Source organism: Balaenoptera musculus, chromosome 8 (assembly GCF_009873245.2).
Source record: "Balaenoptera musculus isolate JJ_BM4_2016_0621 chromosome 8, mBalMus1.pri.v3, whole genome shotgun sequence".
Lineage (NCBI taxonomy): Eukaryota > Metazoa > Chordata > Mammalia > Artiodactyla > Balaenopteridae > Balaenoptera > Balaenoptera musculus.
Window position 1 is genome coordinate 53,133,157 of NC_045792.1, and position 27,806 is coordinate 53,160,962.

Here is a 27,806-nt window from a genome sequence, read left to right on the forward strand (position 1 = left end):
CGGAGGCGGGTCAAGTTGATTGAGAGCGGGTGGCGCCGTAGCAATGGCGGCGCTCGGAGCTGCGACAGGTGGTGGCAGTTGGTTTTCGGCTTTGGCGCTCGGGGTGACTCTTCTCAAATGCCTTCTCATCCCCACCTAGTAAGGGACCCGCACGGCCCGGGGCTGGGTGGGGAGGCCCCGCGGTCGGTCAGGGCGGGAGAGAGAAGCGTGGATGCCCGTGGGTGAGAGGAGGAAAGGGAACTTGAAGTCATGTGGTCGCTGCTACCCCTTTGCTATGCTTCCCACTCCGCCCTTTGAGTGTTATTTCACCTGTGCACTAGATCATAGCCCTGATGGCTGGGGTCAGCGCTGGCACTGTCTGACTTTAACGTTTCTGACCTTAAGGTCCTCTTCCTTAACATGCAGATAAACAACACCCACCTCCAACATTCATTCAGCCAGTACAGTATTTATCAGCTGCCTCCTGTGCTAGGCACTGTTCTAAGTCCTGGAGAGGCATTTGAGAAAGACATTTCTGGGGAAGTTGGTGAGGCCAGATAGACAAACAGGAAAGTTTCAGATTGCGATGAGGTCTGTAAAAGAGGTAGAGAGTGGCTACCGGGCAAGGCTTTACTCTCCTCTTTTAGGAGGTGATGTTTGAGTTGAAAGCTGAAGGATGAAAAAGAATAAGCAATGTCAAAAGTAGTTCAGGCATAGGAAAGAGTAAGTGTAAAGGCCCTGTGGTAGGAAAGAACTCAGAGCATTCCAGGAACAGAAAGTGAGCATTGTGGCTGAAGAGCAGTACGGGAGGAGGAGAGTGACACAGGATGAGGTAGGCAGTAGTCAGGTCACACAGGGTTAGACTGCTGTGCGACAAATGAATGCAGACCCAAGACTGAAAGCATGGGATCCCATTAGGAAACTACCACGCAGTGGTAATGTGTATACAATGGGTACTCAGTATTTATTAATATTATTAATATCGGCTTCCACATCTGTTCATCCTTCCTATTTCTTCTCCCTTGACTTTCCCCCTCATTCCTTTGCTCCCTTCCCAGTTTAGTGTTTGGTTTATTGGTATCCTTTGGTTCCAGTTCTTGGTGACCTCTCGTTGGGTATGGAAGAGCTGTATGTATAGAATGTAAATCCATACTGATGTGTATATAAGCAATGAAGTGTATATGTAGGTTCAGCAAAATGACTTACAGGGACTTGGGAAAAGAAGGCGTTGGTCAGTTGAACTTTCTGCAGAACTGGAAACAAATAAGAAACATCTTTCTCTTTTAAAAGCAAATTGGAAAAAATCCTTCTAAAATGTAGGAAATTCCTTTCAAATCAGAATGAAAGGGAATTTTTTTTTTTAAACCGTGGATATAAGGTGATGTTCCTTGCTTTAGTTACTTCAGAATAGAAATGTCTCCAGGTTTGTTATTTTGAATACTGCTGTTGATCCAAGATTAAGAATGTATGTAGTTGTAGTTAATGCTCTGCTTCTCAAACAGGAAACCCCTGGGATGTGAGAGGGAAGCTACAGGATAAATGCAAAAGTATTCACCAAAATGTTTACTAACTGCTTTATTATGAACCAGGTACTGTGGCAAGGTACTAGAGGGGAAGACAAAATGGATATGATCCCTAACCCTATAAAGGGTGTAGTTTAGTGAAGATTACAGTCCCAGAAATAAATCAATACAAATATGTAATTACATAATAATGCTGTCTTAAGTGTTATGAAAGGAAAGAATGGGATCCTATAAGGCAACTAACAAGGGGGACTTACTTTAGATTGGGTGTCGGGAAAGGTCTCTGACATATAATTGTAGGCCTGAAGATAGACCCAGTACATGTCTTTTCTTGAACATATGTATGTGTTTCTATTGAGTATGTTGAGGAGGAAGACATTTTTCTCTACCTTTCTAGCCAGGTTCTGGCTGGTCTAAGAATTCAATTGACATCAGACAGATTAACAGGAGAAAATCATCAAACAAAAGTTTAATAACATGTACATGGGAGAGACTCGGGAAAATGGAGTAACTCACCAAAATGGCTGAAGCCCGTCACCTTAAATACCATCTTCAGCTAAAGACAAAAGAGGATGTTGGGGGTAGTAGTTTGGGACTTCAAAGGGGAGAAAGGCAATTCACATATAAATGTTTGCTGGGCCATTAAGAGACAAGAGTGGACTCTGATCGCTAGGTTCTGGTGAGTTTCCCTCACCACATGTAGCCCATATTCTTTGCAGATATCAGGGGTGATAGCTCTCTTCCGGGAACAAGCCCTTTATATAAATTCTTTAGGCAGCTAAGAGGGAGGTAAAAAGAAAGACTTCCTGAGTCTTCTGTTTCTTAAAAATAATCAGCTTAAATCAATCCTCATGCCAAAAAGACACATTTTAGGTTGCCAAATTTTGCTCCCCTACAAGTGTATACCTAGAAATGTAATTGCTAGGTCATAAGATCAGTTGTGAGTTGTGATTTTGAGAAATCTGTAGGAAATTCAGGTGACGTTGTCAGCAGGAAGTTGGAGATGTCTCTCTTCTAGAACTCAGGAAAGAGACCAAGGTTGTATATTGTGATTCGGGAGTCATCATTACACAGTTCTTAGTGGAAGCAATAAATGTGAATAAGATTGTGCAGAGCAGAGTAAGCTGCATAAGAAGAAGACCAAGAACTGAACCTGAAAGAACATCAACATTTGCTTGTTGAGTATTGGAATGGGAAGCCATGAAAGAGACATGGAAGGGGTTGGCTAAGAAACTCACGAGAGAGTTGTCACAGTGGAAATGTTGTATAAAACATTAGAAAAGGTAAATCAGGTTTTGCTGTGGAACTCATTGTTGACTTTGGTGAGTGGTTAATTCAACAAGAATGTATTGAGCCCATCCACATATCAGGTGCTGTGTAAGATGTGGAGGGGAAGTAAAGCAGAGTAATAAACAGAAAAATAAACTCCCACTAAAGAGGAGTGAAGGGCACCAGAATATGCCACCCCAAAATATGCCTCTTTGGTGTAAGGATTTTTATATTGGTATCCTTTGGTTCAAGTTCTTGGTGACCTCTCGTTGGGTATGGAAGAGCTGTATGTATAGAATGTAAATCCATACTGATGTGTTGGGGACCACTGCTTTAGATGACTCAGAGACTCTTTTCACTTAGTATTGGGTTGGCCAAAAAGTTCGGGGACTTATTATCTTGGGGAACTGCAGACATAGGAGAAGCTCTGAAAACAGTAAAAGTTACTTTCAAGGAAAATTTACGTTAGAAAGGAGGCCTGTACCTGGAAAGTAACTATTACCAGAGATCACTTTTTCATCTGAGAGACTTAGCTGCAAGGCAGAGCAACGTTTGTTTGCCAAACATTCTCTTCTCACCTTCCCAAGAGTTGCCTTCCCCCCTCTTTGAAGCCCCAGCCCCCTACCCCTCTCCTTAGCTCTCATGATGGTAGATAAGCCTCAATCACCTGGCCACCTTTTGAGTCTCATCTTGTATCTTTTGGGGCTCCTGTACATATGTATGTAATTTAAATTGTCTTTTTTTTCCTCCTGTTATTCTGTCTTAGGTCAATTTAATTCTTAGACCAGCCGCAGAACCTGGAAGGGTTGAAGGGAAAACAATTTTCCTCCCCTATATATAGGGGACATACTTGGATATATTTATATATAGTGAGAGGGGGACCAGTAAACAGAATTTGGAGACATGAGAAAGGCAGGGCAGGGGCCTTTTCCCACCTTTTCTGTCTGATGAACTCCTGCTCATCCTTGAAGATCCAGCTTCTGTGTGAGGCCTTTGCCAGATAATGAATCTTACTAGAATTGTTTGTGAACAAGAATAAGTCACCTCTGAGCAATAGCCTGAGGGCCTCCCTTAAGGAAAAGTATGGGCTTTTGGTCAGCCCTTTAGATCAGGGGTCCCCAACCTCCAGGCCACGGACCATTACCGGATGCTCCCCATTGCTCGCATTACTGCCTGAGCTCTGCCTCCTGTCAGATCAGCGGCAGCACTATATTCTCATAGGAGCACCCTACTGTGAGCTGCACATGCGAGGGATCCAAGTTGTATGCTCCTTATGAGAATCTAATGCCTGATGATGTGACGTGGAGCTGAGGCGGTGATGCTAGCGCTGGGGAGTGTCTGCAAATACAGATTATCATTAGCAGAGAGGTTTGACTGCACAGAGACCATAATAAATCAATTGCTTGCAGACTCATATCAAAACCCTATCAGTGAGTGGCAAGTGATAATTAAGCTGCATCTTACGGAGTAGACCAGACATAAGCAACACACTTTGGGTGTCACTGTCTCCCATCACCCCCAGATGGGACCATCTAGTTGCAGGAAAACAAGCTCAGGACTCCCACTGATTCTGCATTATGGTGATTTGAATAATTATTTCATTATATATTACAATGTAATAATAATAGAAGGAAAGTGCACAATAAATGTAATGTGCTTGAGTCATCCCAAAACCATCCCCCCACCCTGCCTGCTCTGTAGAAAAATTCTTTTCCACAAAACCAGTCCCTAGGGCCAAAAAGGTTGGGGACCACTGCTTTAGATGACTCAGAGACTCTTTTCACTTAGTATTGGGTTGGCCAAAAAGTTCATTTGGGTTTTTCCATAACATCTTACTGAATAGGTTCCCCACCTTTTCCAGAAGGAGGTCTGGTCTCCAGGTAAGTGAGGTGTTTCAGGATTATGTAAAATACCTATTTGTGTCTTTATAGGATAGTGAGCTGTGACTATGTAGGGGGTGTTGGTCCATTTAAAAGCATAATTTTAGAAATGTGAGATTGATAAATGTTATGAAATCTCATTTTATTCATCTGATTGTTTTGAGTAGCCGTTCCACAGATTTTGAAGTGCACCGAAACTGGCTTGCTATCACCCACAGTTTGCCAATATCACAGTGGTATTATGAGGTAAGTTTTAATTTTCACCTTTTTGGTTTTTTTTTTAAGATGATGTGTGAAATCGTGTAAGTATTATTGATATTAAAACAGTTTTCCCTGTGATCATAGGTTGAATAAATCTTTATAAAAATTGTAGTCTTTCCTCACGTTACCGAACTGAACTTCGGTCCCGTTGCCTGGCACGCACAAAGCAGATCTACTGATCCTGGGTTATTGTGAAGGAAAATACAGCGTTTATTGCAGGGCGCCAGGCAAAGAGAACAGGCAGCTAGTGCCCAAAAGACCTTGCTGGCTTAAAAAAATGCACAACGTCAGAGTTGTGAGTTAAGTTTTATTTGGGGCAAAATGAGGACTGCAGCCTGGGAGACAGCATTTCAGATAGCTCTGAGAAACTGCTCTGAGGAGGCAAGGGGGGAGCTAGGACATATAGTTTTGCAACAAAGGGCAGGCAGTCGGGAACATCAAAAGATTACTGCTAATTAAAGAAACCAGATATGTCAAGTTAAGGAGTTTAGCGCTTTTTTATATATGGGAAGATGCAAGAGTCTGGGCTCACAGAAATCATTCCTTTGCTATGCACCTCAGCTATCTGGGGCCGTATCCTGTATTTTCACATCCTGAGTTTCCTCAGGGCTCACAGCAGGGAGTGGCTGCAGTCTGATGACTGCTAGGTGGCAGGTATTCGTTCCTTTCTGAGTTCCCTCAGGGCTCACCAGCTCACCATCAGGTGGTAGCTGCCATCGCTGATGACTGTGAACTTGCCAGTGGCTTTCAGGCAAGGGTTTTTAAAGGCCACAGTAGGGGTGAGGGTCACAGGGTGCATGATCAGCTCACGGACATTTTTCTAATTGGTTGGTGGTATGGTCATAGGGTGATGTTTTGAGAATCTTTTTTTTTTTTTTTTTTTGGCTGCTTTGGGTCTTCGTTGCTGTGCGCGGGCTTTCTCGTTGCGGTGGTTTCTCTTGTCACGGAGCACGGGCTGTAGGCGCGTGGGCTTCAGTAGTTGTGGCATGCTGGCTCAGTAGTTGTGGCTCGCGGGCTCTAGAGCACAGGCTCAGTAGTTGTGGTGCACAGGCGCACAGAGATGTTCCCGGACCAGGGATCAAACCTGTGTCCCCTGCATTGGCAGGCGGATTCTTAACCACTGTGCCACCAGGGAAATCCTTGTTTTGGGAATCTTAATCATCAACCTTCTGATTCCAGTCTGGGGTCTATGTGCTTGGGGTCAGCATATAGTCACCATCCTCCACTGAGTGCGGGGGTCTTAGTTTCTGCAGAACAACTCAAAGATATGAGTCCAATTGTTGTCTATATTCATTCAGGAGGAACTAGGAGTCCTGTGACTCTATTGTTCTAATCATTAACTACTTGAGTTTGCTCTTTGGAAGGCCAAACAAGAAGTGGGGGACAGGGAGGGTCTTATACCTGGGTAGGCCCCGCAGGGTCTTACTCGGTTTCAATCCCCCCTTTTCTGTGATACTCCTCAATTCCTGAGGAGAACATGGTGGGACAAGAAAGGGAATAAAGTTTTGGATAGAGAGGTTAATCATAAACTCTGCAAGGGAACTTGGTTTTAGGAGGAGTCAGTTTCATTCAGTTCTGCCCTCTGGAACTATTAGGGAACCCCTTTACTTCAAAATGAGTTTCCCAAATTATACATGGGGAATTATAATATTTGCCACATGCTTTTTGAAAGAACATTGGATTGGGAAAGAGGGAAAATTGGATTCAAGACCTGGCTCTGCATCAGCATAGAAAATACATTTCATCTCTCTGAGCCTTGGTTTCTCATCTGGCATATGAGGATTTGGAATGAATTATTTCTAAGATCCTGTCTCTCCCTAACATTTTGTGATTTATGAGGACAGGAATAATCAAATGTGATGTGTAGGTGTCTGGTAATATACAAACCATTCTATTCTATTATTACAAAAACCATGTCTGTATTTTTATTTCTGGTATGAGTTACTAACTTGCATATGATACTTCATGGAAAACAGACATCAGCTCAAAAATGACTTGATCAAAAGCAGCACTCTGCTGTCAGGAAGATTTTTTTAAGACAAGCTGTAAAGTCTTCTGTGAGTTTGTTGTTGCTTTTTGGGTTTTTTGGTCAGGTCAGAATAGTCCTTTGCACTGAAAAAGCTTGAGAACAATTGACCTAATTGACCAAGTTCCTTCTCACATAATAATACTACAAGTATTTCATAAGAATGCTAAGGAACTTTAAGTAGTTTCTTTAGTGTGAAGTATCTCCATTTGCATGTATGCATACCAGTGAGGAAACTTTTTGTGTGGCCTAGTGGTCCAAAGGTTGGGCTGTGATTTCAGACTGCCTAGGTTTGACTTTCAGCTCTGCCACTTAATACCTATGCTGGGCAACTGTGGGCAAACTACTTGACCTCTCAAAGCCTCTGTATCCCCAACTATTAAATGATAATAAATAATTATTAGGATGAAATGAATATAATGTATATGATGTGCTTAGCATAGTACTTAGAACAAATGTGCTCATTAAATATTAAAGTTTATTAATACTTAGCATTATTAATATAATGACCTTCAACCTGTAAATGAAAAGGCAGTCCCCTGTCTCACCATTTCCTCCCTGCTCTCTGACTATCCCTTCTTAGTCTCCTTTGCTCACTCTTCTTCATCTACACACTCTTTCAAAAACTGGTTCCCTCTGCCTCTCTTTGTGGTCCCTTTTTCTTTTTTCTTTTTTTTTTTTTTAACATCTTTATTGGAGTATAATTGCTTTACATTGTTGTGTTAGTTGCTGCCCTTTTTCTTTTAATTCTATAATTCTTTCTGGCTGTTCTCTCATTTACTCCTATAACTTTCACTACTACCTGTTATCTTAGTACTCCTAAAACTGTATTTAGGCCAGAGCTGCCTCCTGTTATTGGCTTGTTTTAGATAGAAGAGGTTTATGTAAAAGAGATTCTAGTAATGGTATACTTCTTTGTTCTTCCTGACCTCCTCAGCAATAACAACAAAAGAAATCAACAAGAAACAAAACTCAAGTGCGAGGTTCACAGTAGGATATAAGACTGGAGAGGCACATGCCTCAGGTCTGGAAGGTCTTTCTGCCATACTAAGGAGAGTGGACATGTGAGCAGTGGATTGTTTTGTAGAGCCCTTCTTAGCTTTGACTTCTAGCCTACCATTCTGTTCTGGACTCAAATTAAATTGATTTGTCGATTGGTTGGGAAAGACATTAAAAAGACCCATAATAAATATTTGTGGAATGAACACAATTGTTTTGAATCTTTGTTGACTTAAAACAAGTAGACTGCCAGTTACTTCTCCAGCAAAAATGGGTTTATTCAGGATCAGCAGAAAATAGCAATTCAGGGTCTGCAACCATAGCGAGTCATGTGCAAGTCCCCGCGTAGCAGTAGCAGCGCATAGCGAGGGAAGGAGAATTCTTTCAAAGAGGGAAAAGGGAAGTTGGGAGGGCTAGAGTAAACAGAGTCCATGGCTTTTCATTGGCTGAGTTGTGACAGTCTGAGCTCTTTGCAGGAAAGAAGAGACTTTCTTCTTGCTGTTGGGCTCTGCTGTCCTCCTAGGGCCTGAGACCTCCCCCTTCTGGCCTCCTGATTCTATCTTAATTGAGGTTTCTGTTTATTAATTTTTACATCTTCATATGTAAAAATGAGGTTGGATGTTTTTGTACTTGAGGAGACAGCTCTGTTGTGGTAGCTTCCCGAGCTAATGGATTTGGAGTCGGAGACCCAGATTTGAGCCCCAGCTCTACCACATATAAGTGACAGAACTCTTCACTTGGGAGGAAATGTTAGCTAATCGCTTTCCTGGCTTCCCAGAAGCTGTTTAGGTAAGATGATGGCCCCAGCTGGAAATCCCTGAGGTCAGGAGGGCCTCCTGGGCTAGGTTTGGGAAGTCTCTATGGGGAGAAGGAGCAACATACAGAGGGTGCCTGAGGGGTGTGGGATTGGGAACGGCAAGGGAAGGACAGGGACATTTTGGTTTGGATAAATGACCATCTCAGGCAGCACCTGTTCCTTCTCCCCACTCTTGTCATGCTTTCTGTTCCCCATTTTATTTAAAGTAATAAATATGTCGATAAAATAAAGTAGGAAAATCTTTTAGACTTCCAGTAAAATAAATGCCTCTTTAAGGGTAGAGTGAGCTCTGACATAGAAACTGTGGCTGGAAACCACAGATGTTAATAAAGTCTAGATTCATGTTGAATTTCTTGAAATTGTATGGACCAGTAATTTCTAAACTTTTTAAAAAATATATACCCTAGCCAGAAATCATTTTTGAGCATTCACTACCCAAGAGGTCTTTATAAATTATAAAGGCAAAGCCCTATTAATATACTTTTAAAAATAGAAATTAAGAAGGATAAGAGTGGGCTTCCCTGGTGGCGCAGTGGTTGAGAATCTGCCTGCCAATGCAGGGGACACGGGTTCGAGCCCTGGTCTGGGAAGATCCCACATGCCGCGGAGCAACTGGGCCCGTGAGCCACAACTACTGAGCGTCTGGAGCCTGTGCTCCACAACGAGAGGCCGCAACAGTGAGAGGCCCGTGCACCGCGATGAAGAGTGGCCCCCACTTGCCACAGCTGGAGAAAGCCCATGCACAGAAACGAAGACCCAGCACAGCCAAAAATAATAAATAAATAAATAAAATAAAATTTAAAAAAAAAAATTTCACATATGTTAAAAAAAAAAAAGTGTGTGTTTTAAAAAAAAAAAAAAAAAGAAGGATAAGAGTAAAAAATAGAATTTCTCATTTTTCTTTCCATAGTTCAGTGGCTCATCACCCCACATTGGAGATTTGGGATTAGAGAAGGAACTTTTCATAAAGGAAAATTTAATGGGTGGTTTCATAGCCTGAGTGCCCTAGACAGAGAGCCTCTGGGTTGGCCTTTGCATTTTATACCTGCAGGGGGAGTAAATAGCCTACTTCTTATTGGGACCTAAAGTTTTCATTCATCCTTATCATGAACAAAGAGCCAATAAGTGGTTTGAGTCTCTCTTGCCTCATTTTATACTATAGAGAGACCCTAAATAGTAGTCCCTGTGGGCACTCAGTTAGTACCCAGTGAACCCTTAGGCACTTCCAGAAGGAGAGGAGTTTTCCATTGAAAAGAGCAACAAATGCAGAGTAGGGAGATTATTACTGTCTCAGCTCTTCTAGGTGCAAGGTCAGGTTTAGTTTTAGGGACATGCTATGAGGATAGTAAATGTTTTAAATGATAACAATAATATTTACTGATACTTAGTTTATATCTGGTTCAATACTGTGTGTGTGTGTGTGTGTGTGTGTGTGTGTGTATATATATATATATATATATAAAATTTAATAACCCATGAAGTAGGTACTGTCATCCTTGTATGAATGCAGAAACTGAAACAAAACAACAAAATATAGTATAGAGTTTATATATAGTTTATATTTTTATATAAAGTTTATATGTTTTTCATATGATCTATATTTTCATTTAATTATTAGTGACCGTTCATTCATGTAACTAATGATTATATAATATATCAGGAACTTACTAAATGCTCAGGATGCAGAAATGACAGTGGTTTCTGCTCTCAAGGATCTCATGACCTAGTGGAACAAAAGATAAGTAGCATCAGTGTAGCATTTTGTCATTTATAAACATTTCATATGTGTTAACTCATTTAGTCCTCACAATATCTCATTTTACAGATAGGGAAATTGAATCTCTGGGACAGAACTTGAACTCAAGCTAGTAAATCATTCGTTATGCCTTAGCTCCCTTTTTATATTTAGATGAGTAGAACCATGTCATAACCAAGTTTATTATTAAAAGTTTTCAAATTAATTTCTTGTGAAGTATAGTTGACTCTAAGGAAATTGAAGACTGTATTAAATAACTTAGGAAACACGTTTTGGTGTTCTACTAAGTCTTAACAGAAAATTTTCTATTTATGGCATATTTTAAGTATAATTTCATCATGTGTTTTTTTTAAAGATGAGAGAATGAAAATTTCCAACCTTTGCACCTTCTTTATTCAGTTACTTAGGATATATTCTATCTTCAATTTTTACCACAGGCAACTTCAGAGTGGACCTTGGATTACCCCCCCTTTTTTGCGTGGTTTGAGTATGCCCTGTCACATGTTGCCAGATATTTTGATCAAGAGATGCTGAATGTCCGTAATCTGAATTACTCCAGCTCAAGGACCTTACTCTTCCAGAGATTTTCCGTCATCTTTACAGATACACTCTTTGTGTATGCTGTCCATGAGTAAGTCTGAGAATGTCATTTCCTGTGGAGGGTGTTGAGGAAATATTATAGTATTAAATAGTATTAACTTGTTCCTCATTTGGGGCAAACAAAGTTCATATAATAGCAAATGCTAGAACAGTCCAAAATGGTTGTGTTTCAAACTTCACAATGAGTAATTACAGCAAGCAGTCTAGCTGAATCTTGTGGAAGAAAATGGGGGCTAAGGTGGGGTTACAAGTTAGAGGTAGAACAAGAGATTGTGAATGTTGTGAAAAGTAGTCCCAAGTAGAGTTCCAGGACCGTTTCTCCTGCCCAAAGTGGCTCTACATGCTCCTCTCTCCTTCCTTGTAGCAGACTACCAGAGGCTGCCATGACCTACCCTGTTCTTTGGGATATGCATACCTATGTACAGCACAGCACAGTCATGTATACATATGCATAATGCTAACCACCAATGGAGTTTCCATTCTAGTAAACTCAAGAAATCTTACTGAGTGCTTTCAGTTGTAGTCTCTGGATTCTTTCCTTCACGAAGACTCTTCACTAATTTTAGGTTATGTTTATATTTTATATTTTTATGTTTCGCATATTTTACTTATAAGTTACTTTTAAGTAGGTGAATACACGTACGTAGGCTATTGTGCACAGTGACTTCCAAGTAGTGATTTCCCAGTTAATGTTGGTTTCTATTCTGTCCTAATACTTAAGCCTGCTGGTATGATTGTGACAGAGCAGTAACTGGTGTCCATTCAGTGACCTTTGTCATAAATAGATCATTTCTGTTTGTGAGGTCTTCTAGACTGAACTCTTGCCCCATTCAGTAAAGAGTCCCTTGGGGATGTTTTAACCCCCTGCTCATTTTCATGGAATAACTGCTGTTTGGCACCCTGACCTTCATTCTCTTTATGACCTAGCAAGAGTTGAAAGGGAAGGTGATATGTAAATGTACTCCTTTTAACTCAAAATGTTTAAATTCACACTCTCAGGGAAAGTGTATACAGGCAGAGAGAGGGAGTAGAATTCATTTCCATCTACAATGTAGAGGGAACAGTTAAGTAAGATAAAAATCTAGAACAAGGCACTTTGTATAGATTAGTAACTTACTTAATTTTCTCAATTACCCTGTAAGGTTACTATCTCTATTTATGAGGAAACTGAGGCTCCATAGAGGAAAAGCAGGACACCTTTTGCTAACCCCTATTTAATTGCATCTTTATTATGTCTTCTTTTGGTTTTAGATTTCTTTGTTTTTAGAATTTGCTGATATTCAAACGAAACACATTTTTTTTAAATCTTTTTATAGAATAATACATCCTTTTCATTGTCAAAATTTTGGAAAACAGAAAGCAATTATACATACACACAAAGTAAAAATGACCCATACTCCTGCACTTACAGCTGTCACTATCAACATTTTGATGCATATTATTTCAGCCTCTTTTCTGTATCTGAATTTAATTTTTATAAAATAAAAATGGGATCGTACTGTTTTGTCACCTGGTATTGTCACTTAATTACTATATCTCTACCTTTAAATAACATACATTTTTTTCATAGGAGTTTTTAAAATTATTTGGGCAATTAAGGGCTGCAGGTTTGTGGCTCTATTCTTTTTTTTTTTTTTTTTTCCAAACTATCACAGGTCTATTTTTTTTTTTTAATATATTTTTTAAAAAATTTTATTTATTTTTGACTGTGTTGGGTCTTCATTGCTGCACACAGGCTTTCTCTAGTTGCTGCGAGAGGGGGCTACTCTTCGTTGCGGTGCGCGGGCTTCTCATTGCAGTGACTCCCCTTGTCGCAGTGCATGGGCTCTAGGCGCGCAGGCTTCAGTAGTTGCAGCACGTGGGTTCTGTAGTTGTGGCACGTGGGCTTCAGTAGTTGCAGCGCTCGGGCTCTAGGGTGCACGGGCTTCAGTAGTTGTGGCACATGGGCTCAGTGGTTGTGGTGCACGGGCTTAGTTGCTCCGCAGCATGTGGGATCTTCCTGGACCAGGGATCAAACCTGTGTCCCCTGCATTGGCAGGCAGATTCTTAACCACTGTGCCACCAGGGAAGTCCTCACAGGTCTATTCTTAACTTGGCTGGTATCGTAATATATAATTTGGAGTGCTATATCATTCTGGTCTGCATTTTTTAGTTTTAAGGACTAAAATAGTGTGTGCCCTCTCAATTTTCAAAATCCTTACATTTGGGTTTTTGGTGGATGGTTTTATTGTTTGTTTGCTTTATTAAATGAAGACTTTGTTTTCCAAAAAAAAAAAAAAATGAAGACTTTTGTTTCAAATCAGCATAGCTGAGAAAGAGACATGGAACTGGCCTTGAGGCCTTTCTTTCTGCTACCACCTTTTTAAACAGTCAAGAATGGCATGGACACCCCAATCCCTGTGTCTAATCTAATAAACTGACAGAGAAGCAACTAAAATTTTTCCAACCCATTGGAATTTCTTGGGAGAGGTGACACCTAAGGACACCTTAATTGGAAAATTGTCAACATCACCAGAACTGGACTCCATCACCTTTCTTTTTCTTCCCTATTAATAACTGGCAACATTAGAGCTGTGATTTGGGTGCAGTCATATTGAAGAACTACAAGAAATTCTCTTGGAGTCCCTTTCCTCCTTTTTAAAAAGAAAACCTCCCATGGTCCTTGAGAAGTAAATTTAATACTCTGAATGAAAGCATCTAGCATGCACTGAGTACTCCATAAATACTAGCTTCATTTCCTTCATCCTTTCTCTCCTTCATTTCTCCATCTCTTTCTTCCTTTTTTTTTTCTTCATATTTGGGTTGATATAAACCTGGGTTTTCTGACTGCTATTCAGCCTCAGTGTCACTTTTTCATCATCATTTTCAAAATAAAATAGTTCCACATTAAAAAAAAAAGAATGGCATGGACACTTTATCAGGAATGGCTAATCAAATGCATCAGAGTATTTCAGAGTATACTCTGTAGAAGTATTATGGTGTTCTAATGAAGATTAAATTTGTTTCTGATTCTTTCCTCATGTTCCAATATAGGTGCTGTAAATGCATTGATGGGAAAAAAGCAGGCAAAGAACTTACAGAGAAGCCAAAGTTTATTCTATCAGTATTACTGCTGTGGAACTTCGGGTTGTTAATTGTAGACCGTATCCTTGACGTTTTATGTACTGTTCCCTTACTTATTTGATATATACTAAGTATAAGATTAATTCTTTCTGTAATGGTGATTCTGAAATGTGAGCTGCTTTTGAAAGTGGATGTGGGGTGGGTTAGTCAGTTCCCCAAACTGTGGTCTCTGCCCAACTTCATCAGACTCTGGTTGTTAGAGCACTTTGTCCCTGAAAAGTTAGTGGTGACGTGCAAGAACCAGTTAAACTGCCAGTAAAGCAGTATACTGGGACTTGTTAACTGTCTTTAGATTAATCTAATACACATATCTTTAATAGTTTATAACACATTATTCTAAATACCTTTTATAGGAAACGGCGTATCACAGTGTCCATATGGAAACAGGCCTTCATGGTTTTCTGCCATCTTGGCTTATGACATATTAATAGGCAAAGTTCTTAAATCCAAAGGGTCTGAATGGGGGACTTCCCTGGCAGTTCAGTGGTTAAGACTTCGCCTTCCAATGCAGGGGGTGCGGGTTTGATCTCTGATCGCGGAGCTAAGATCCCACATGCCTTGTGGCCATAAAACCAAAACATAAAACAGAAGCAATATTGTAACAAATTCAACAGAGACTTTAAAAATAGTCCACATCAAAAAAATCTTAAAAAACGGGTGGGGGGGGGGGCGGTTCCTGAATGTAAGTAAAATCCGAATGATAGAAGCCAAATTTCTACAGTTTTCATACAGGTAGCCAGGTGTGGAAGAAAACACCTAGACTTTGGTTTAAGTCTGACCTGGTCTTGAATCTCAGTTATGAAATTCACGTAGTGTTAGGCCATGAGTGGATTAATGCTCTGAGCTCTAACTACCTCACAGGTTCACTGTATGTGTACTATAAACAATGGAATGCTACATGCAGTGGCCTTCAGTAGCTATTAGGTCCCTTTCTCATCCCTGATTCTAAAAAGCAAAACAAAACAAAAAACTCCTTTAGTTGCTGGCTCTTTAAGGTACAGAAAATATGGGAAAGTTTCCTGGTTTTCTTCTTAAACATAAATTTTAATTTAAAAGTTTGTCCAGGATTTGGCTGCTTATAGAAAACACTTTTATGAAAAGTCCAAACTGGTAGTAATATTTTTGTCTTTAATTTACCTATAAAGGAAGCATTTGCAATTTTTATACTTAGTCTGCTGGCACAGTTCATTGTGAAATTGGTATCCTCTGTTTTCTTTCCTTGACCTGAGTCCAGATATTCATTTCCAGTACAATGGTTTTTTATCTGGATTAATGCTACTCTCTATTGCACGATTATTTCAGGTAAACACAAAATAGGCTAATTATATTAGTTTGGTTTTTAGCTTGTAAAGGTGATAGGTAAGTTTATTTGACCAACTGTTTTGAGTTGCCAAGTGCTATAGACACTTTTATTGAGTATTTCTCACAAATTCCATCTTCTCTTTTAATAATACTTTTCTCCATTTTACAGATGAGAAAATTATACTCTAAAAACTTGCTAGAGTATGGCAGGCCTGAAATAAACTTGAGTTTCTATATTTGGTTGGGATCATTTATCCAGGAATGAAATCTTCAACAGTTTATACTATATAGTAACTGTGATGGTGGGGCCTTAACCATCAGCAGCATGTAGCATAGTGTAATGGAAAGTATGGAATTTGGAACCAGAAGACCTGGGTTGAAATCCTGAATAACCCTAATAAGCTGTGTGACTCAGACAGGGGTTATTCAAAAGCATTCGCTGCTTCAGATTGGATACGTTATATATAATATATTATTGAGTAAACCTTGTAACTATTCTGTGAAGTTGTTAAAAGTTTCCTCCTTTCATAGAGGAGGAAAGCGGATAATTCAGATTTCTGGGACACTCCTCTGTACACTGAATCAGAATCTCTGGGATTGGGTTTTAGGAATCTCCAGGGAATTTTGATACACCATCAGGTTTGGGAACCATTAACCCAAGGCAAGTCTTTCAACCCTCTCAGCCTCAGTTTTCTCATCCATAAAATAAAATTTACCCTTGATACATTCTGTTTATAAGATGGGGCCACCTACCTCACAGGGACTTTGGAAAGATCAAATTCAATAATCTATCTTAAAGTTCTTTGTCAACTATAAATGTCTGGATAAGTTTTTTTCTTTTAACCATAAAAAGCCACATTATACATGGATCATAATTGGTGTTCAGTGAATGAATGTGGATGGTTGTTGAACAAATGAACTAAAGTTTAGCTATAGAACCAGCTAGACTTTCTCTGAATCTTAAATAAATAATAAAACCGGTGGAGAGATTTGGAAGCATCCCATTGTTTTTGCCTTATCGTTCCTAACGCATCTATTCTAGACCACACCTGATGAGACAGTGAAAGGAGGAACTTGGCTTTTCATGTTCCCTTTGGCAGTTTCTCATTTGATCCTTCCACACCCCAGGACCCCAGGACCATTATCTCATTTTATCCTTCCAAAATTCCTGTGAGGTAGGTAGAATGCAGACTTCTTTAGTTATAGTCAACTCAGTTTGGAGGTTTTTTTTTTTCTTCCTAAATCAGAATGCCTTTAATTCTCCTAGGTAGTTTGTTAGATCTAGTACTATTGGCACAATACTTGGTGCCTTCAGCCTGATTGTAGTTTATGTTACCTAATATGTAATATAAGATTTAAGTGATTCTTTGTTAGCATAGCTTTATGTGTAATCATTGGTACTCTCATTCCCAGATCCTCTCTGGAAATCAGCTCCAGCTATTGTATAACTATAAGAGGGTGAAGGTAATTAACTTCCCTAGGTTCCTTAAGCAGAATTTATAGTGTGTTGTTATGATGATGTATCTTGTACTTCAGCATCAAACTTAGTACTTAATAAATATTTGTTGAAATAATGAATTTATGAACCGACTAGGCTCAGTATAAAAGCTGGCTGGAATCACTTGCCTCTGTTCTCCTTATATTACATTTAAACCTTTTTATTATAGAAAATTTAAATTATATACAAAAATGGAGAAAATAGTACAGTGATCTAAACACGCACACACAGAGGATTATTTTGAAACACATCGCAGACATCATATTTCATTTGTTAAGTATTTCCAAATACAGGCAGACCTCAGAAATATTGTGGGTTCAGTTCCAGACCACCACGATAAAGCAAATGTTGCAATAAAACTAGTCATGTGAATTTTTTGGTTTCCCAGTGTATATAAAAGTTATGTTTACACTATACTGTAGTCTGTTAAGTGTGCAATAGCATTGTCTAAAAAAATGTACATACCTTAATTTTAAAATACTTTATTACTAAAAAATGCTAACCATCATCTGAGCCTTCAGTGAGTTGTAGTAGTAACCTCAAAGATAACTGATTCCAGATCACCATAACAAGCATAGTGATAATGAAAAAGTTTGAGCTATTGCAAGAATTACCAAAATGTAGCACGGAGACAGGAAGTGAGCAAATGCTGTTGGAAAAGTGGCGCCAATAGACTTGCTCAATGCAGGGCTGCCACAAACCTTCAATTTGTAAAAAACACAGTATCTGTGAAGCGCAATAAAGCAAATCACAATAAAACGACATATGCCTGTATATCTTCAAAACCATGTTTTTTTTTCAATATGGTAAAATACATATAAGATAAAACTTACCATCTTAAACCATTTTTTTCTTCCAGTTTTATCAAGATATAATTGACATACAGTTTAAGGTGTACAGCGTAATGATTTACTTACATACATCATGAAATGATTATCACGATAAGTTTAGTGAACATCTATCATCTCATAAAGATATAAAATTAAAGAAATAGAAAAAAATTTTGATGAAAACTCTTAGGATTTGCTCTATTAACAACTTTCATATGTAACATACAGTAGTGTTATTTATATTTATCATGTTATATATTACATCCCTAGTACTTATTTATCTTATAGCTGGAAGTTTGTACCTTTTGACTGCCTTCATTCAGTTCTCCCTCCCCCATTCCCCACCTTTGGTAACTACAAATCTGATCTCTTTTTCTTAGAGTTTGTTTGTTTTTGCTAGTTGTTAGTTACACAACTTAGTGATTCAATATTTCTATCCATTTCAAAATGATCAGCACATAAGTCTAGTTACAATCTGTCACCATACTAAGATATGACAATATAGTTATTGAATTTCCCACACTGTACATTTCATACCCATGACTCATTTATTTTGCAACTGGAAGTTTGTACTTAATCTCTTAATCTCCCTCACCTATTTCTTTCCTCCCCTCTCCCATTTATCTTAAGCATTTTAAAATGTACAGTTCAGTAATGGTAAGTATATTCACACTGTTGTGCAACCAATCTCCAGTGTTTTTATTTTTTAATAAACTTTATTTTTTAAAATAATTTTAGCTTTACAGGAAAGTTACAAAGATAATAGAGTTCCTGTACCCCCTCACTCATTTTCCCCTAATGTTACCATCTTATGGTACATTCATCAAGAGTAAGAAACCAACATTGGTACACTCAGATTTCACCAGTTTTTCCACTAACATCCTTTTTCTGTTCCAGAATCCAATCCAGGATACTACATTATTGTGTTTAGTCTACCCTGAATTTTGAATTATTTACCTTTTAAATCTCCTAGAAAAGGCATATGGAAGGAGCATTTCTCTTTGCTGTTCTCCTACATTTCAAGCACATCTACCTCTATGTAGCACCAGCTTACGGTGTATATTTACTACGATCTTACTGTTTCACTGCAAATAAACCAGGCAAGTTTTAGTGATCATTTTATTTTTTCTTTATTTTATTTTATCTTGACTTGGTGGCTTGCTTTGTGAGAGGGTTTTATGAGGCACAACAGGTATCTCTCAGCTATTGATCCTATAAACCCTTTACCCATTCTGATTTTTCTCTGCTCTTGCCACATCATAAATATTGGTGTACTATCATGGGATACTTCTAGTTTTGGCATATTGTGTAAGTTATGGCTTTCCATGCTACTGGTTAATGATAATGTTCCTTTTCTGTAGATGGGTCCATCCGATGGAACAGCTTCAGTTTTCTCCGTCTTATTTCCCTGGGACTAATTGTTTTCCTAGTTTCTGCTCTTTCGTTGGGTCCTTTTCTAGCCTTGGTAAGTCTTCTATTTGTTATAAAGAGTACATGTTTGTTGTTATTTAGAAAAAAATAATAAAGCCAGGAATATATAAAATAAGGAAAACTACTCCTTTTTAACTCCTTCCCACTATGACTCCCCAAAGATAGGATGTTATTCTTTCAGACATTTTTGTGCTTATGCAAATATGTATGTGCATATATTTGTATGTTTAACTATATGTCTCACACAGACACACACACTCACACAGAGTTGCTAATAATTAGTCACAGATTTCCATATTTGCTAATTTGCTTGTTTGCTATACTTCAGTTGTAACCTCAAAATCAATACTCACAGTGCTTTCACAGTCATTCATTGACAGCAAACATTCTAAAGTGCCTAGAATGTTACAGATGTTCAACAGATGTTTTTCTTTTTTCACTTCTTCCCTCATGCTGAATTCAACTAATTAGTTTTAATTTCTGCTAAAACTGGGAAACATTACATCTCTCATCAAGCCTTCCCTGCCGTCCCCTTCTCTTCAGTAAACTTGGTAAAGCTGCAGTCTGTGTTCTCCTTTGCCCCTTATAAATTCTTCCATTATTATAATAGTATTGGACTGGTATTCAAAGTACTCTGATGTATCTTGTCCCACTTAACAGATGAGAAGGTTGGACAAAAAAGAGGTTCTGTGAACTGCTCAGGATCACACAACTACTTCCTTGAACAAAAACTGGAACTCAGACCTCATAACTTGCTACACACTATGCCATAGACAGTACCCTAGTTCTCTTTTTGAATTTAGAAAAGATTGATCACTGTTTAATCTCTTTTCAACAGAACCAACTGCCTCAAGTCTTTTCCCGACTCTTCCCTTTCAAGAGAGGCCTCTGCCATGCGTATTGGGCCCCAAACTTCTGGGCTTTGTACAGCGCTTTGGACAAAGTGCTGTCCATCATCGGTATGGTAGCAAGCCTTCTTACTTTTTTTTTTCTTTGGCCGTGCTGCGCGGCTTGTGGGATCTTAGTTCCCCGACCAGGGATCGAACCCGGCCCCGGCAGTGAAAGCACCGAGTCCTAACCACTGGACCTCCATGGAATTCCCTAAGCCTTCTTACTTAGACTATGAATATTGAAAGGACTAGTCACATTGACAAATGGAAAAACCTGCCTTGTGTTTTGAATGTGGCTGAGCTGGTTGTTCTCCAGCCCTGCGTTTCAGCTTTCAGAATGAGCAGGGGAGTGGTTCTAGGGACTGAGACTTCAGTGCAGGAAGCAGACTGTGTTCCTTATAAAAGCTCTTTGTGGCAGTGAGGTTGTTGCTCCTTTCCTTGGGAAAAAAATAAACTTTTTAGACATTTTTAGAACGTAATTTTACCTTAAGCAAAACGTTATTCAGTAGTTATAACCTTAGTTTTAAACTTAAAAAATGTGAAGAAGTAGGAAAGAAGAATGTGTAAGTTGTGACTCTGGGTATTGAACCAATAAGGGAATGATAGCCATGCATTTTAACATGAGATGAGAAGAAAGGGAAACCTTAGGCTATGCTTTTGAGTTTGAGGTGTGATGAAAAAGAATTTATAACCTTTAGATGGTTCTGAAAATAACGCTGTGGAACAACTCACAGTCTCTCATTTGTGAATACAGCCCAGCTTGATGGAAAATGGCAGGATCAAGAGAAGGACAGGTAAACTTTTCTGTAGTGGGACAGACAGTAAACATTTTAGGCTTTGCAGGCCACATAAGGTTTTGTTTACAACCTTTAAAAACGTAAAAACCTGTTGTGAGAAACAAATGCAACAATAAAGAAGTGCTAGGCTGTCAGTAGCAGGGGCTTTGGAACCAGACAGAACTGGGTTCGATTCTTCCACCTATTAGTTGCATGACTTAGGCACATTACTCATCTCTCTGTGCCTCGGGGGGGGCAAAAAGTAATGGCTACAAAGCCCTTGGCACATGGTAGATGCTTAACGCGTGGTGGCGGCTATTACTGTTTTGGCTACGTACTTACAGGAAATCGTAATTTGTTATTATTGCTCACCCACTGAGCCCAGCCTTGATGTACATGGCATCTTATAAAGTAAGTTCTTAACATTTCTAAAAGCTTTAAACAACCAGCATGATATGAGGTACAAGGGTCGCTTGCCTTATCTGAGTCAGGAAACTGTTGTACCTCACCTTGTATATCTGTCTCCTCAAGGATGTGGTGAATGGAAAGTCAGTGGCAGGTTAGGCAACTCTGTTTCAGGCAGATAGTTATTAGCTTTAAGAGAGAATCAGCAGGCTGAAGGAAAAAGGGACAAGGTGAATGAATAGAAAATATTCTGGTAGTCTACACCTTTCCCACATTTCACTAATTTTCAATGGCATTAGACAGGGCCATTCAGGTGCTCAGACTGTCCCTGACTGTTCTGTTAGCTTTTTTTGGGCTGGGACTTACATCATTATCGTCAGACTTGGTTCATTTAGTAAGTATTTCTTGAACTCCTATGTGCTGGGGATAGAAATAAATTAATTGTCATTCCTGCCTTTAAGGAACCGAGTATAGTAGAGGAAATGAACATATATACAGATACAGTGCAGTGTGGTGCGCACAGAGACATGTATAACAGACCTTAGCCCACAAGAAAATCAGCTCTACTACCTGAGTTAGGAGCTTTCTCAGATGAGTAAGTGAATTAGGAGTTAACTTTGCAAAGTGAGTAGGCCATTCTAAGCAAAGGGAGTAGTCTATGCAGAGGGACACAGGTGTCAGAGTGGTATGTCGGCTCACTGTGGCCAAGCTGTATTTAACAAGGTGGAGTAGATGAGGCTGGAGAGGTGGGAGGGGGCTAGATCATGGAAGACACTATGTGCTATGCTTAGGAATGTGGACTTTATCCCATAGGCAAGGAAGGATTCAAAGCTGGCCTGTGACATGGTAGACCTGTATTTTAGAAAGCTTGCTTCATTTTAGAGGTGAGAGCATATTGCTGTTCATGCTGCCTGCCAGCAAGGTTTCCTGTTCCAATACAGACAGCTGCAGTCTAAACTAGAGGCATTTTAGGTAGAATGGTGCAGGACTGAGTTAATGAAATCTTGACCTTGAAACAGTCTTAAGATTTAGTAGCTTATTCTTTTTCCTCAAGGAATTGATTGGTAAAATATGGTGTGCCATTAATCAAAACAGAACAAAATAAAATGTCTTTTTACTCTGTAGGTTTAGAACTGAAACTTCTTGACCCCAGCAAGATTCCCAGGGCCTCAATGACAAGTGGTTTAGTTCAGCAGTTCCAACACACAGTCCTTCCCTCAGTGACACCCTTGGCCACCCTTATCTGCACTCTGATTGCCATATTGGTAAGAATTCACACGTGGTCCTCATTTCTTGTGTTTTCTCTGCTTTTCTTTTGTGTGGCTGGTTGAATTTTAACTTTCAAGTTTTCCCAACTGTAGGATAAATTCCATGGCTGTAATCCTGCTGCAGATTGAGGCATTTCCTATTCTTAGGGTAACTTTGAACACTGTAAGGAAGGATTACTAGTAAAGCCTCCTTGAGAGAGGTTCTCACCAGAGGCTAATAGACCATCTGTTCACCGTCAGATGAGGAAGAAAGAAAAGCCCAGGGGAGGGAACTTGGACCACACCGTGGAGAAAGAGGACAATGTAGTAGGGACATCAGGTTTTTGTTTTCATCCATGGCTAACTGATAAAAACTCTAAATTTGTCTGTACTGCATGGATATTTTGTGATGATGATAATGAATTGAGAGAGTCAACAATGGCTGTCTGAGCATGAGATAAGAATCTTATATGAATCAGATGCTGTTATAGGCATCATTCATAGCTGTTTTTATTTGTTAGTGATCATGATGCCCTCAATTTCATGATACAATTTTAGTAAAATTCAACATAAATAACTTAATCATATCTAATTATACTCAGTTTTAATTTTGGTTTCTAAACAATCAAGTCTACTCACAAGACACCTGACCCCACTTAATTACGTGGCAGTACTGGTAGGTAGTTAAGCTCTGTTGGCCTACTTATCCACATGTTCTGAGTTTAAAACTTTTTTCCTAAAACTTCAGCCTTGTAAGCTACACATGGAAGGCCATGGTTTTGTTGTAAATTACACTCCAGCCCACAAAGTTAGGTGTTTGTTTATTAATATGCTAAGATCTAATTTATTATTAGCTCCACAATATCAATGAACTTTTGTAGTTTGACCTGATAGGTTCAGTGACTATTAATTAACTAATTATGAAGGTGTAATATGAGTTATACAGGATATCCTAGAACTTAATTATCATTTCATATTAATTTTGATGAATAGAATTAATTTTAATATGTTAAATATATATTTCCAAATGCCTTTTTTTTTTCCTGAGTAGTTGTTTTTATGTTAACTTTTGGTGGACCGTTCACAAAGCGAATTATCCCAGTTTGATGGAGAATAGTCTTAAGAGCTACTGTTTTTCAGAGATGATGTAAATTATATTCACCTGAACAATGTTTCAGTAAAGCCTATTTTAAATGATACTGAAGTTTTATCTTTGCCTATTGTTTCTAGCCCTCTATTTTCTGTCTTTGGTTTAAACCTCAAGGGCCCAGAGGCTTTCTCCGATGTCTAATTCTTTGTGCCTTGAGCTCCTTCATGTTTGGGTGGCACGTCCATGAAAAAGCCATACTCCTTGCAGTTCTCCCAATGAGGTAAGCAGATAGCTCAGTCAGTCAACATTTCTGGCATATTTCACAGTGATCCTATTGTTTTCCATTTGATCTGTCGCTTCTTGACATGTTCAGTGGGATAAGCAAAGGCAAAGACATATGGGAACAGATTTATACCGGGACAGAATGGGGATGTTTAACTTGGGATCCTTGTACCTGTGTAGGTTCTAAGGTATGCAAAACTGCCTGTATTGTTCCTGCATTTTTTGGTAAGGGGTACTGTAGTGATTAAGCGCCATGATACCAGGCTGTTACTTCTGGATATTGAATGGCAGCATAGTATGGAAAAAGCATGGACTTTGGTGTCATCACACCTGTGAAAATAAGGTCCCACAGTTCCTTGTTAAGTGTTGTTAGTCAAAGTAAGGATTGAGTCCATTATGGAATAATACCTAACACATACAGCACTTCAGATTTTTCAGAACTGTTTTTGTTGCTAGTTGGTTTTTTTGGGGCAGGGGTTGTTGTTTTGTTTTGTTTTGCATTCTTTCTTTTGAGCCTCACAACAACCTTTAAGATAATTAGGATAAATGGATATCATCCCCTGTCTTCACATCTGCAGAAACTGGGGCTCAGAGTTTAAGTGACTTATCCAAAGTCACACAGCTAGCAAGTAGCAGGGTTAGGACTTAAACCTGAATCTTATCATGCTGAATCTTAAGATCTTTTCACTGTGCCATGCTAAAAAAAAAAAAAAGCATTTTAACTGCAGTTGTGTCCATTTTATATACAACTGAAACCCAATTAGATAGATGGTAATAGAATTAGCCTTTTTCTTAAGATTTTTCTTAAATCCTGAGAGAAATCATTTAAGCTCTGAAAGAACATTAAGCAAATTTGTCAGATCAGTATATGGCTTGTCTGGGTTCATTTAGCAACTTGGAGTTTCCAAATTAAAAAATAGAGAAAAACTTCTAATGTCTTTAGTTAGAATTCTTATTAAACACCAGCAGGTATGGGGCATTGTCCAAGAGAAGGGCTATAGGGTTGGAAATAAAACTCCAAGTCCTGTTTCTCTAGCTGCCACCACTAGGCAGCTCCCAATCCCACAATATTCCTTTCTTTGAGGAGGCAGTTACTCAGAGAGGCAAGATTCTTTTTTGAATGATCCATGACTCAGTGTGGTGCATTCTTCTTTGTATTACTTAAAGTTTCCCACTAAAAAAGTAATATTCTCAATTGAATTGGACTTGTAGCAAAGATCAGTATGTTATTTTATGCATAAGCCAGTTCTGGAAATAATATTCGATGCAGGTTATTCCAGCTATTTGCAAGTATAAGCTTCATATGATGTTTTAAGGAATTATTATAAGAACTTTTATTTTTAGCCTCTTATCTGTGGGAAAAGCAGGAGATGCTTCAATTTTTCTGATTCTGACCACGACAGGACATTATTCCCTCTTCCCTCTGCTCTTCACTGCACCAGGTAAGTAGCTTCTTTTAAGAGAGATCTATTTAATTGCCTTGCCTTTTCATCAGAGCCTACTGATCAATACTGTCTGATCAATACTATCTGATTTAAACAACCTTAAAATCTCTTAGAGAGAGCTCATCCATTCTTTTAAATAAAACCTCCAACATGTCCCTAATTCTCAGTATCTTTACATGTCACAAAAATGCACAGTTAAGCTCAGAAAGCATTCCTAGCACTATATAGCTGTGTCATTGTGATTATATTCCCTTAAGTACCATAAACCTTTCTCTTACCAACTTAATTATCATATGTACTTTTTTATTCTTTTAACAGAACTTCCCATTAAAATCTTACTCATGTTACTGTTTACCATCTATAGTATTTCCTCACTGAAGACTCTATTCAGGTAATCTAAAAAAAGTGCATTTAAAATTATATTTACTCTTGTGAAATGTTTACTCCTAAATGATTGATAAGCCTTTTAAATTTTATTTTTTAAGTTTTAACATCACAACATTACAAAATATCAGCAGATAGCAGGAGAAATTACCCATATTCCATCACTCTCACATGGCAATACAGGTCATGGCTTTAGTTTGGGGGAATATTTGAGGAAGGACTACCCAGCTTAAACTAAAACTTTATATGAAAACTAAAAAATGGAATGTAAAATATGCATTATGAGTAAAACCACATAAATACAGATGCTTAAAACCAAAAGATATGTAAAAAATTCTTACATATCTTAGAATTATGGGTGGAATTTTTTTCTTTTCTAAACTTAATGTTACCTATATAATTTTTTAAAGCTTGCTTATGGATTATATCCGATTGTGTTCATGAAACCTCAAATGCTTAATTATATGAAAACTCAATTATAACCATATGACTCAGCAATTCCACTCTTAGGTATATACCCAAAAGAACTGAAAATAGGGACTCAAACAGATACTTGTACATCAATGTTCATTGCAGTTTTATTCACAGTAGCCAAAAGGTAGAAATAGCCCAAATGTCCATCAACAAATGAATGGATAAACAAAATAGTATATATACATATAATGGAATATTAGTCATCCAGAAAGAGGAAGATCTGATATGTACTACAACATGGATGAACCTGGAAAACTTAGGCTAAGTGCAATAAGCCAGACACAAAAAGGACAAATACTGTATGATTTCATTTATATGAAATATCTAGACTAGGCAAATTCATAGAGACAGAAGGTAAATTAGTAGGTATGGGGACCAGTGAGAGCATTGGTGGTGCTGGATAGGGAGTTATTATTGCTTAATGTTTCCAGAGATTCTTTTTGGGGTGTTGAAATGTTTTGAAAGTGGATGCTGACACAACATTGTCTATATACTTAATACTACTTAATTATATACTTAAAAATGGTTAAAATACCAAGTTTTATATTATTTTACCAAAACAAAAAAATATGTATTGTTTACCATATTCTTATTCCAATATCACACTATCCAACCCCCTTTCCTCTTCCGAATGCATAGCTAATTCTCTCTCAGCAACTTCAGCTAAGTGACAACATAGATGATGTTTGGGTGAATTTGGATTGCTGAGTTAATGTAATGATATATCTTTATCATTTTTTTTAAAATGTGAAATTCTATGCATTCTTTTGACTCTAGCTTTATCTGTACTTCACATCAAGACAGTGCAGGTGAGAAGCTTTAGCTGAGAAATGTTTGCAAAAGCAGAATGACTCATCTAAAATCAGACTCCTCTCGTTTTTTCTTCAGAAAAGAAAAACCTCTTTTTAATTGGATGGAAACTTTCTACCTCCTTGGCCTGGGGCCTCTGGAAGTCTTCTGTGAATTTGTATTCCCTTTCACCTCTTGGAAGCTGAAGTACCCCTTTATCCCTTTGTTACTGACCTCAGTGTATTGTGCATTGGGCATCACACATGCTTGGTTCAAACTGTATGTTTCAGTATTGACTGACCCTCCTGTTGGCAAGACAAAGAAGCAATGAATAAAGGAACTGCTTGGATGTATTCCAAGCAATTATTTCATGGGAAATTAATCAGAACTTGAAGAAAGTTGCTGGTGGCATGAACCATTCATTTCAGTAAATCTGTTTGAGGACCTTTCTTCTAAACTTGGCCTTGCCCAGCTTAGCAACCTGATTGTCACCATGGTGAGAAGCCACTTGTCCTCCGTAAGCAGTGAAACACATCTGAAACAAATCTCGCCTTCCCCTATTAAAATTGTCTGAGATCATTGAGACTGCTGTGCTTGCTCTAGGCAAGGAGGGAGTCTGATCAACAGCATGATTATCTGTAGCCTATGATAACCATTGTCAGGGTATAAAGCATAATTAGAATTATGTGCTAAGGAAAATATAAATAAAATACCATTTTGTATTTCTGCA

At 38.6% G+C, this 27,806-nt stretch overlaps 1 protein-coding gene across 3 annotated transcripts; it reads left to right on the top strand.

The window, feature by feature from the left end:
- On the top strand, positions 1–27,806 carry ALG8 (ALG8 alpha-1,3-glucosyltransferase). 3 transcript variants are annotated; one of them, XM_036861771.1, is made up of 13 exons: positions 1–138; positions 4,819–4,897; positions 10,948–11,141; positions 14,144–14,253; positions 15,468–15,535; positions 18,837–18,963; positions 19,225–19,328; positions 20,133–20,253; positions 22,491–22,630; positions 23,843–23,982; positions 25,329–25,426; positions 25,748–25,820; positions 27,176–27,806. In XM_036861771.1, the coding sequence occupies exons 1-13, from the start codon at positions 44–46 to the stop codon at positions 27,405–27,407; spliced, it is 1,581 nt and encodes a 526-aa protein (XP_036717666.1). In that variant the 5' UTR covers positions 1–43; the 3' UTR covers positions 27,408–27,806. The 3 variants fall into 3 exon arrangements, with proteins under 3 accessions (XP_036717666.1, XP_036717667.1, XP_036717668.1); XM_036861772.1 differs by having other exon boundaries at positions 27,154–27,333; XM_036861773.1 differs by lacking the exons at positions 25,329–25,426; positions 25,748–25,820; positions 27,176–27,806 and having other exon boundaries at positions 23,877–23,963.